Source organism: Gopherus evgoodei, chromosome 12, assembly GCF_007399415.2.
Source record: "Gopherus evgoodei ecotype Sinaloan lineage chromosome 12, rGopEvg1_v1.p, whole genome shotgun sequence".
In the NCBI taxonomy this organism is placed as follows: Eukaryota; Metazoa; Chordata; order Testudines; family Testudinidae; genus Gopherus; species Gopherus evgoodei.
This window is the reverse complement of record NC_044333.1, coordinates 11535392-11547830: the sequence shown is the minus strand read 5'-3', so window position 1 is coordinate 11547830 and position 12439 is coordinate 11535392. Positions and strand designations below refer to the sequence as shown.

The window sequence follows — 12439 nt, the reverse complement described above, 5'->3', positions numbered from 1 at the left end:
TTGAAATGGCTTTAGAGACCACTGTACAAGTATACACAAAATTTAAACTAGTGAGGAGATAAAAGAAAAGATTCAGTGGTTTGGAAAAAATATCCAAACTTCAAATTCTCATCTAAACCTCTGGAGGATGGAAAACTCATGCGATCAGGCTTTCTGGCAAGATGCTTTTTTCCTTTCTCTAGTCTGAAATATTTATGGGGATTTTTTGTTCTTGTCTTTTCAGAGAGAATGATGTAGCTGGGATTGATGTCAACATGGGCTGTCCAAAAGAATATTCTACTAAGGCAGGTTGATTTTAATCTCTTTAAATATTCTCTTTTCCTGCTTAAGAGGCACAGGATGCAACACATGTTCTGCTTTTCTGGTTCTGGCAAGTTATTTGATTTTCTCTGTTCTGAATGTTGTGAATGTTCAATTATTTGTAGTTGCAATGAGTCATTCTATTCTTGGCTGCAACTGTGATCTTTTGTCCTTATTTTTGAATAGTTAACTGTATTTGTCCAGACCGTTAGAAGCATCAGACCAGCCATTTTATTGTTGCTCCCTTTTCTCTGATTTGTTAGTCAAAATTTGAGGCCTTGCAGGCTATTTAAATTAGCAGGAGAAATTAATGAAACTCAGGTATTTCCTAGGTGCAATCCTGCTTATTTACAAAAAATATACACACAGTCATCTTTCCCTGAACATAGTAGGAACAAAGAGGAAGCAGTTTCCTTGAACAGAATTTCAAGTCTCTTTCCAGCCAGTATTTTGCTCAAAAAGAATCTGTCGGCTTCCTCCTAGGGCCGTGTTCAAAGTGCTTCTCTCGCTGTCTGCTGGCTTATCTGCTTTTGTGCCCCCTGCCCTTTTCCACTGCAGTCCAATCAATCTCCCTGTTTCTATTATCAATAAACAAAAGGAAATTTCATTGCTTGCTCACTTAGGCTGAATGAAAGGCTGCCAGAATACTCTCCAGCATGACGTCATGATTGGAAGGTTCTCTTCAGCTTAAACAATATTTCATCTTTAGGGATGCAGCGGCTTCAGAAAGCTGCACATGCTGGCTGTTCATCAGACTAATCTATTCACAGGAATAACTAGGTTGTTGCATGAACAGAAAAGCAGGGAAGCTTTGCTCTAAATAGATGTAATGTTTTGGGGGATAGAGGACAGAGGTGCTTCAGGTGACCCCTGACTTCAGTGCATCGCAATTTTCTATTGGAAGGTTACAAAACGCCAAAATCTCAGCCTTCTGGTTATCGCTATTGGCTAAAGAAATTTAGTTTGGTGTTTCAACTTGCTTTAAATGAAATATATTGGGTCTTTTGGATCATTTCTGTTGTAGCAGGCTGATGCAAATAAGTCTGACTTGCAGCATCCTTTAACTGTAGATATGAGAATTAGCATTAACTTTGACTAGTATTTTAATTGCTGTTACCCCTGTCAGTTGTAAAAGAAAAAACTAATATTTAGTCCACTCTAACATGAAAAAAGGAACACCTCAAAATGCTTACATATAAAAGAATTATTTTATTAAATAAAGAGATAGCAAATAGAATTAATGCTGTCGTTCTCAGAGCCAAAAAAATATTTTATTGAGGAGGAAAATTTCATTTTTATATTTACAGCTCATTAATATTAAACAAATATCAAATATTCCTTATTACCAAATGATGCTGATTAGTTAAATCACACAAATTATCTTTAACAATAAAATTATTGCTAAATAAGAAATTAACTGGAAATCAATGATATTTTAAAGACAGTAAAACCACGACATTTGAATAGACTGATCAATTTCATTAAAATACAATTCTTGATCAGTTCCTATTGTCCATATGACATTTTCATATGCTAATCTGTTTATGATTATTTATAACAGGGTAATAGACTCATAGGTCAGAAGGGACCAATCTGATCATCTAGTCTGACCCCCTGCACAAGGCAGGTCACAGAACCCCACCCATCCAATTTTATAACAGCCCCTATCCCAGGATCGAGTTATTGAAATCTTCAAAATTGGTTTGAAGACCTCAAGCTGCAGAGAAACCACCAGCAAGCGACCCGTGCCCCACGCTGCAGGGGAAGGCGAAAAACCTCCAGGGCCCCTGCCAATCCGCCCTGGAGGAAAATTCCTTCCCGACCCCCAATATGGCGATCAGCTAAACCCTGAGCATGTGGGCAAGAGTCACCAGCCAGCACCCAAGAAGGAATTCTCTGCAGTAACTCAGTTCCCATGCCATCCAACATCTCCCCGCAGATCATTGAGCAGACCTATCTGGTGGTAATCCAAGATCAATTGCCCAAATTAACAATCCTATCATAACATCCCCTCCATATACTTATCAAGCTTTGTCTTAAAGCCAGGAAAGTCTTTTGCCCCCACTACTTCCCTCGGAAGGCTGTTCCAGAACTTCACTCCCCTAATGGTTAGAAACCTTCGTCTAATTTCAAGTCTAAACTTCCTAATATCCAGTTTATACCCATTCGTCCTCGTGCCTACATTAGTACTAAACTTAAATAATTCCTCTCCCTCCCTAACGTTAACCCCCCTGATATATTTATATAGAGCAAGCATATCCCCCCGCAGCCTTCTTTTGGCCAGGCTAAACAAGCCAAGCTCTTTGAGTCTCCTTTCATAAGGCAGTTTTTCCATTCCTCGGATCATCCTTGTAGCCCGTCTCTGAACCTGTTCCAGTTTGAATTCATCCTTCTTGAACATGGGACACCAGAACTGCACACAGTATTCCAGATGGGGTCTTACCAACGCCTTGTATAACGGTACTAACACCTCCTTATCCTTGCAGGAAATACCCCGCCTGATGCATCCCAAAATTGCATTTGTTTTTTTAACAGCCGTATCACATTGGCGACTCATAGTCATCCTGCTATCAACCAGCACCCCAAGGTCCTTCTCCTCCTCCGTCGCTTCCAACTGATGCGCCCCCAACATATATCCAAAATTCTTATTATTAATTCCTAAATGCATAACCTTTCTTCTCTGGAATTATATCAAAGACAGGAGTAACAAAAGAGTTGAATATAGATTATATACTTTGGATATGGAAATCAGATTTTGATACCTTTTGAGCAGTTTGTACAGTAGTTGAATTTGTGAACAGTATTCATTCTGCTATAAAATTGCAAATGCTGATAATCATAATAATTTTAGGATATACATGTTAGCATATTTCAGAACGAAATTGGTACATCTCTTTACAAGAGAAGTATAGATAAAATATTTTTTGTACACGATAGTGGATTTCATGTTGAAACTATAGTGAGAAATTTACCACAATCTTCAGTTGTTGAATTAAATGAATATGTTGTAATCAGAGAGAATGTTTAAGACTGATTGATTGATTACAGACACAGCTGGTAACAATGCCTATAGCCAAGGTTTTCTAATGCTTTTTAATTGTAAGACTGTTTTCAGTTGGAAATTTCAGGTTGACATGTTCTGTGCTGGTCATCTGCCTCAACCTGAATATTTTTGGAAAGTTCCATCAAAAAAGATTCAACTATTTCCAAGAACAAAGTTAGGAAGTGTTTTGCTAATGTTGAAGAAACCAACCTACCAAAAAACCAAACCAAACCAAAACAAAAATCCAACCCAATTTGTTGAGAAGCAATAGTTCCATGCTTTGGAACAGGGACATAAAATTTGGCAGGGGTCACCTAGGGATCTCCATGATCATTCACCCAAAATTGGCAAAGTTATAAACCTCTGAAAATCACCATTTGCACATGTTTGATAAGGGTTTGTTAATAGCTGGCAACAAAATTTTCTGAACACGGTGTCTGCAGTGGCTGAGCAGTGCTTTCCCTGAGTTGCTCTTTCTGGCTGCTGTGAACCCCGAGCCCCAGATCTGAAGACACAGATGCTCTCTACTGGGCTTTGAGTGCTTTCCTGCTATTGCCCAGGCAGGATGGAGAAGGATAAGGAATCAGCCTTTCTTGAATGCAGGTGAAACTGGAGCAGAAAAGGAAATGGCGATGAACAGGGCAGGAGAGACTATAATTTCTGAAATACTCTCTTTCAGAATTGAGCCCAGGATTCCTGAGTGCCAGCATTACTCTCTTGTTTAGCAGATAGCTGTGAAGCACGCTGGCAAAGTTCATGGCTCATCCCCTTCTAGTGGGTAGCCACATATAACAGTCTGCTATTAAGATACCAACTGCTCCAGCAGCTCAGGTGATAGAACTTTGTACTGTGAATCTAAAAGTCCCAACTCTGCTGATGATCTATGTGAGATGATTGATATGGTTCCACATGATGGAATTTGCTTTTTCCAATTTTTCTTTTTTAAAAACTGAATTTTTAAAGTGTGTCATTTCCTATGCTACGAGAACATTTAGCCCACTTAACAGTTAGGAAATTGCAAAATTCAGGTTGCTTGTGCTACCTTAATTTATCTCCCTTGTTCGTGTGTTTTGAGTCTTTTAATTACATAATCTGTGTTGGTGTATTGCATGGTAATTGTAAGATCCTTCTTTAAGTATACAGGTGTAATTTAAAGAGTATCAGCAAGATATCTTAATTTTGCTGGGGACGTATTTAGGTTTTGCATTATTTTCAGGAAATGGACGTGTGTTTTTGGGTGATTGTATGTTGGAAGGAGAAGGTTGTTGTGGAGTTGTGGGGTCTGAACTCTTGTAGGTATAAAAAAATTTCAATGTTTCAACTTAAGGTGAGGTTTTAAATCAATTTAAATCAGTGCAAAAGACTCTATGAACATAGACAAATCGTGTGTGCTTTGGATATTTTGACCCTGATCCAGCAAAATGCATAAGCATATTCTTAAATTAAGTATTTTGCAAGTCTGCTCTCATATTTTACTTGAAGGATATGGTCTTGAAGGGAGACTAGTATGGATATTTAATGTTGCTTAATTGTGATTTCCTTGATTTTTAGTGGTGGCATGCCCAAGAAATTAAATTGTGACCTGCGATATTGGCAACTACATTTTAAATAGAATGTTAGTTAAATCAGCCTTACAAAACATAGTTTCCCACTTTATTGAGGCAAATAAATTCCTTGATGGATGAGTATAATATCTTCTTCCTTGGCATAGTAAAGGTGAGTGGCTCAAATTTAAATAGAGGCAGGTAAACTTTCGTAACAGTTTTGTAAGCCTGAGTTTGTGTAACTGGTTAGTTTTAATAAATATATTGGGAATGAACAAATCAAAACACTACCCCTACACGTGCAACATTAAAATAATCTAAATCGTCTTAGGTTAATTTGCATTAAATTAAATTTTTAACTTTTTGGCATTTCTAAACCAGCTGAAGTATAAATAGAGCTTTTAACAGGCCATGTTGCTCCATTTTAATGTCAGGTGCACTAGCAGAAGAAAATGCAGAAATGGTGCAGCAGTTGTCATAGCAAAGAGCTGAAGCTCATACAAAATGACTTACCACTTCATTCTGAGAGAGAGAGCCTGGTTGCAGTATTAAACACTATATCCTGCTGTCTTTAATGCTATTGGCATAGTTAATAAATCTCCTGTGAGATGTAGCTTTCAGGCTTCATCTTGCAGAGACTGAAAAGACAAAGCATCTTCACAGGTAATAATTAAACATTGTCATTCTGTATAATTTATATTATAATGTGGAGTATTTTATCATATGATTATTATCATGTTGAGTTAAGTGAATATTAAATCTGGACCTTACCTGCTGATCAGTGTTCATTTAGATAGAGCCATTAAAAAAAACCCTTAACCCTTAACTGTTTCTATCTAAAAGCTTAAAAACATCAAGCCTTTAACAGCTGCCTCTTGGTCTCTGACTTGCAGACCAAGGCAGCTCATATAGTAATTATGTTTACTGTGAAGCATTTTTTAAGAGTTAGGTAAAGGTACAGTTTCTGTGGTATTTTATTATAGCTAGCCTGTGAATAGTCTTAGAAAGCTGTTTGAAATCAGACCTTCTCGTATTCCAGCTGGTTTGAAAACATTGCCAGTAAAGTGGGGAGTAATAAAGACGCCAAGGCTCACATTGCCAGACATGTCCCTGTAATGTGTATTACCTTGATATTGCACAGACTGTATTTTGCAGTGCAGGTAGGGCTCTTTTTTCTATTTTTCAAGCAACAGGAGTAGGATATTTATGTCTGAAAAGACTCTTGTTTTCCAATAATGGAACATTTATTTTTGTCAGACTGTTTGAAAGGGAAAGGTGTTTATTTTAGGCCACATGATCTTAATGAGATGGAAGAAAGATAGAGTTGTGCAATAGGCCTGTTTTATAGTAGATGAACCAAAGAAACCTAGTGACCTTCTGCAGGGTATATTAATGAGGAGTAGTGCTTTTTCCCATCCTGAAAACTGTGTTCCCTGTGGACACTGATTACTTAAGGAACATAAGAATGTAGAAGTTGCTTTGAGATAAGGCATTGTAACTTAAATACTCCATTTAGTCCCTTATCTAGGCTCTGACAGTGGTCAACATCATATGACTCAGAAGACCGTGCAAGAAAACATATAATGGGAACTATAGAGTAACCAGTTCCTAGGGAAAGTTTCTTCTTAACCCCTTTCAGTAACTTGTTGGTTTATCCATTGAAGTTTGAGAATTTATATCCCTTCTAGAAGTGTGTTTTATCTACTGTAACTGTGGATAGTCTCATCTATATAATCCTTTTGTTTGAATTCTGATTAAACTCTTGGCTTCAACAATACCATGTGACAATGATGTCCACTAGTAAATTTTGTATTCTCCAAACAAATACTTGTTCTTATTATTTTTTAAACTTGTTGCATTTTAATTTCATTCACTGTTCCCTTGCTCTTGTATTATGAGAGGATAGATCAGAACCTCTCTATACTATATTTTGTGTGCCTTCCTTTTGTTCATTTTCTCCCTAAACTAAACAGTCCTAATCTTTTCCGTGTCTCTGTTTTCATCACCAATCTCTGGCCCTTGCCCAATTCTCCCACTCCCACCTCTGCCCATTCCTGCTGTGTTTTTGAAATAAGGTGGTATTTTCTCGGCACAGTATTTTGGGCCACAGTGTATCATTGAGTTACAAAATGACATTATAATATTTTCAGTGTTGTTTTCTTTTACTTAATATTTTCTTCTGTATCTTAACTAGTCTATCCCTGTAAAACTTGCGTAACTTTCTAATCATGATGAAAGGACAAAAATATTAAAAATTTTGCAGGAGGGAAATACTGAAAAAAAAATTATTTTGGCATGTTCTCTGACATCTTGTCACAGTGGACAGACAAGTCAGCAGGAAAACAACAGGAAACCTGCCTGGTGTCTGGAGGAAGTTTTGCTGCAGTCATTGTGTTCCTGGTTTTGATTTCAATGGATCAGCTTTTTCTAACAGAAAAGTATTCCATCCAAAAATTTCTGAACCGATGTAATGTTAACATAGTTGACTGCATGGCTGTCCGTATATAGACAGTGTGATCGAGGAAGAACATCCAAATTAGAGGAGGGGAAAGTTATATTTTAAAAATATTAGTAGTTGTTTTGTGCTGCCACTTCCTTTTGTGTAGATACTTAGTATGGGAGTCTGTATTGAGACCATTGGCATTTAAGGCTCATCGATCAGTTGAATGGTGCTAGGGAGAACATATGAATGAAATTTATCATCTAATGGGAAGAAACAAAGCAATCACAGTTGTTAGGTACAGATTTTGGAATTTGTGGCTGTTCATGAGAGAAACAGAAAACAAAACAACTTCTCAGTATTCAGTTCCCTAAGCTGTTGCTGCTTCATTTGCTGACATCATTCTAGCAAGAATGTTTTCTTATTTCACCAAATAAGTGCAACTATGCTCTTTCACCTAATATATTTCAAATTTGGATTCTTTATTAAATGAAAACCCTTCTGTAATCAAGCCAGTAACTGATGTGTAAATAACTTTGTGCCATACCTTTTAATTAGTGTATAGTAATTCACACTTACATGAAAGCATTTTTTTTGTATGGGAGGATTTAGTTTTGTTGTAGTTTGCCATTGGGTAAGATACTACTTACGAAATGAAGAAAGTGTTGATTTTTTGAATGTTTCCAGTCTGTAATTCTGTTGGCATGTGTTTCCCCAGGGAGGTATGGGAGCAGCGCTGCTGTCTGATCCTGACAAAATTGAGTGTGTAAGTATCCAATTTGTTGGTTTTATTGTGCCTAGGAAAATATGGTGCTTATGTACAATAATTGAGGAGTAATTTTTGAGCTGCTGGATTTATTGGAGTGAGAGAGAATTGTGTGAAAAGCAGATTTGAGAGAGCAAGGGATGGAATAATGTCTAAAGTTTTGCAGGTTCAAATGAAATTCACATAGATTATTCTGCTGGTTTAGTTTCCTTTATAGCCACAGGAATACCAATATTGTTGCTGACTTCATTTTCAATTTTTAACCTCTTTAGTGCTGTGGTTGGATTTTCTATTTTTCTGGTCATTGACAACCTTTTATTGTTAGTTTAATTCGAGCACAAAGCGCAGCAAACACTTTACAACAGCATGACACAGTCCCTGCCCTGAGTAGCTTTACAATGTTTAGTTTTCAATGGCCTACACGTTGGTAGAGCTCTGCAAGAACTCTTATATAGCCTTAAGATTTGGCTCAATAAGGAGTAGTGGGCAAAACTGAGTATATTCAAGTTAAAATTCCTTAAATGTCAGTCAGATTGCTTCCATATGATAGCCATCAACCTTAGTTGATGTGTTCAGACCATAGTTCCACATGCGAACAAAAAGTTACAAATTACCTTTTGAGCAGTGACATTGAATGGCTCTTGAGCTCTTGTTCAGCTCTCCATGTGACTTTTGTCGGGTAAGAGTCTGGGCAGTGGACTCCTCTTTTTCTCTGCCTCAGGCAGAACATGTGGAATGTAGATCACAGGAGTACACACTGAGCATATGGTTTGGTGGTCTGAAGAACAGGTGCTGCTGGGAACCCTTCTGAAAGTCAGAGTATTGTTCCCTTCCATCCAGGAGTTAGGAGTGGGGTGACAGAAAGGAAACAGGAGGTGGAATAGGAGGGTAATCTCCCAAGCAAGTGTGTGGCTTCCATACAAGGTGAGAGTTAAGGGCATTAAATACACTAGGACTATCCCTTTCTCTTCCAGCGGTCAGAGGAAGCAGAGTAAGGGGACTGATTTGAAAGCATCTTAAGAAGGAGATCAGTGTCCTTATCTCCATTTTGCAAACTGGGACACTGAGGCACAGAGCGGTGAAGTGACCTGCCTAAGGTTATGGCAGGGCAATGGCAGAGCTGGGAATAGTACAGAGATCTGAGTTCCAGTCCAGTGCTCTACCCACTGGGGGAATGTGGAAAAGACCGGAGAGGTTGCAGTAGGTAAGGCATGAGATGACATTTTACAGTCATGGACTTTAAGGCCAGAAGGGACCATCATGATCATCTAGTCTGACCTCCTCCATATTGCAGGCACAGAACTCATCCCCATGCACTCCTGTAAGAGACCCATGACCTCTGGCTGAGTTACTGAAGTCCTCAAATCTTGATTTAAAGACATCAAGTTGCAGAGAATCCACCAAAAGTTTTAACAGTAATAATAGAGAGTATGTGGAGATAAAACTGGCAGGATTTAGTGATTAGTATTTTTGTGTGTAAGGGAGATGAGACCTCAGTCCAAAGTGTTTAATCTCACACAACCAAAAATGTGTTGCAGTCCTTGTATATCTAATGATTTTGTCTCTGTCTGAGTCAGAGCACTATTCTTGACAGGGAAGAATCAAGTTTGTGCAAGCAAGTTTCATAGGCTGATAAAAATGTTGTCTATTTACTGAAGGGCAGATGGGTTGATTGCTTCTAAAGTGTGTTGCAAGAAGTTCTACTTTTGTTGCTATTGGGTGTCTGCAATTTAGACACACAGGTTACCTTTTCATGTGTAATGTAAAAACCTTTTTCTCATATGAGGTGACTGAGGGGATGACTTAGTAGCAGCTGGCCATTGCCATTTAAAATTATAACCTTTGCACCTGTTATCCTCAATATATGCGATCAATACTTCTTACCAGATATTTGAATGAAAGCTGTTCTTCAATATTTGACCTTGATCCAAAGGCTGGCCTAGATAGCTCTCACCCTGTTGTTACGGAGGTTTGATTTGACCTAAGGACAATGAACTAAAAAAAAAAAAAAAAAAGCACGCTTGAACAAACTCAGGGAGCTGGCAGGTGAAGTCCCATGAGAAGAAAATTAAAGGGAAAAAGGAGTTCAGGAGATCTGGCAGTTTCTCAAGGAAACAATATTAGAGGCACAGCTGCAAATTATCCCCATGCAATAGATAGGGAGAACAGTAGAGGCCAATATGGCTTTAATGGCCTGAAAATTAAAAAGGAATCCTGCAAAAAGTACAAAAGAATAGCACAAGCATGTAGGGGAAAAAATCAAAGGCTAAGGCACAAAGTGTGTTACACCTCGCAAGGGACCTAAAAGGCAATAAGATGAGACTTTAAAAAATACGTTAAGAGTAAAAGAGAGATGGAAAAAAGTGTTTTTTGCTTACTGGGAAAGAGAGCTAATAACTGGTGATATCATGAAGGCTGAAGTTTTTTATGCCTCTTTTGCTTCAGTCTTCACTAGAAAGATTAATGGTGACAAGAGTCTAATATTAAAAAGGGGGAAGGAACTCAAGGCAAAATAAGGAAAGAACAGAATAAAGAATACTTAGGTAAGTTGGATGTATTCAAGTTGGCAGGGCCTGATGAAATTCATCCTAGTGTACTTAAGGAACTAGCTAAAGCAATCTCGGAACTGTTAGCTATTACTTTTGAGACCTCATGGAGGATGAGTGAAGTTCCAAAAGACTGAAGAAGGGCAAACAATAGTACCCTGAAAAGAGGGACAAAGAGGATCCAAGGAATTATTGACCAGTCAGCCTAACTTTGATACCTGGAACGATACTGGGACAAATTATTAAGCAATACAATTTTAAGGAATAGTCAGCATGGATTTTTCAAAAGCAAATCATGCCAAACCAACCTAATTTCCTTCTTTGACAGAGTTACTGGTCTAGTGAATAAGTGCAAGTAGTAAATGTGGTATATTTTGTTTTTAGTAAGGCTTTTGACACAGTCCCATGTGACATTCTCAGACATTCTCATGAGCAAACTAGAGAAATGTGGTCTAGATGATATTACTATAAGGTGGGTTCAGAACTGGCATATAAACTTTAACTAACTAAATAAATGTATTGTAAAAAGCATCGTTCCATATAGGAACCTTTTATATATTTTTCTTTAGAGAAGTGTTCAAATGTCTTTATATGTTCAACAGAGCAAGATTTACTCCTGTTGCTTCTGTAATAATATTTAATCCCCTCTTTTCTTTAGATTCTGAGTACCTTGGTTAAAGGAATTTGTAAACCGGTGACCTGCAAAATCCGGATCTTGCCTTCAGTAAGAACATGTTTTATTATGCTTAGTTCAGTTAATGTTAACCCTTGGAGCAAGATTAGAATACCATAAACATTAGAATGAAATTTTAACTGATTTTTAACCCTCTGGATTAAGATATACAGAAACATATACTTTTATTTTGAAATAAGTGTGTCCACACATGGATTCAATAGGACAATTCCATAGGTAGACAAGCCCAAAGCAACTAACAGTGAATTTCTTAGAGAGACAAGATGGTTGCGGTAATATCTTTTATTGGACCAACTTCAGTTGGTGAGAGAGACAAGCTATCAACCTTACACAGAGCTCCTCTTTAAGTCTAGGTAATGTACTCAGTGGCACAGTAAATATAAGGTAGAACAGATTGTTTAGTGTAAGTAGTTAACACATATTTCAAGGGACCATTCATGGTGAAGAATTCTGCTGACTCAACCTCAAAGAATTCTTTCACAACAATGAAGACGCCACAATTACCACATCCCCGCCGGCAGTCATAAGAAAAAAAATCACCTGATTGGACACCTCACAGTGGACCACCACACTCTTACTCATTACATTAATTGCTTCAGGAAAAAAATTGACGAGGATATCCTTAACAAACATCACTTCTGCCACAATCTCTCCACTGCTGAGTGGACAGCTGTACAGTCTGCGAAACTCAACCACCAGATAGTGATTAAACCAGCAGACAAAAGGTTCACCATCATAGTCCTCAATTGTGATGCGTTCTTTAACAAAGCCAACCAGCAACTGTCTGACTCCATCTACTATAAAGAACTCAAAGTAGACCCCACGCCGCAGTTTACCGAGGAATTTAAGGCTGTCATCAAATCCTTTCCCAAACAATTCCGAGAGAAACTCTACAACCTTGTCCCCATGAACCCACTTCAGGGGATCTTCTGTGTTTTCCCCAAGATACACAAACAAGGAAACCCAGACAGATCCATCTCATCTGGCCCTGGCACTCTTACTAAAAAAATATCGAGAATCATAGAAACCATCCTCAAACCACTCACTACACAAAGGGCTGACTTCCAAGCTACTACAGACTTTCATCACAAACTCCATAGCGTTAA

At 38.0% G+C, this 12439-nt stretch overlaps 1 protein-coding gene across 3 annotated transcripts in view; it reads left to right on the top strand.

Annotated features, from left to right (window-relative positions):
• The window catches only part of DUS2 (dihydrouridine synthase 2), a 54952-nt gene that overhangs the window by 19420 nt on the left and 23093 nt on the right, over positions 1-12439 (top strand). For all 3 annotated transcript variants that reach the window (XM_030581521.1, XM_030581520.1, XM_030581523.1), the window contains 3 exons: positions 224-284; positions 8046-8093; positions 11298-11363. In XM_030581521.1, the coding sequence (XP_030437381.1) occupies positions 224-284; positions 8046-8093; positions 11298-11363 (175 nt within the window). The remainder of the gene's footprint in view (positions 1-223; positions 285-8045; positions 8094-11297; positions 11364-12439) is intronic.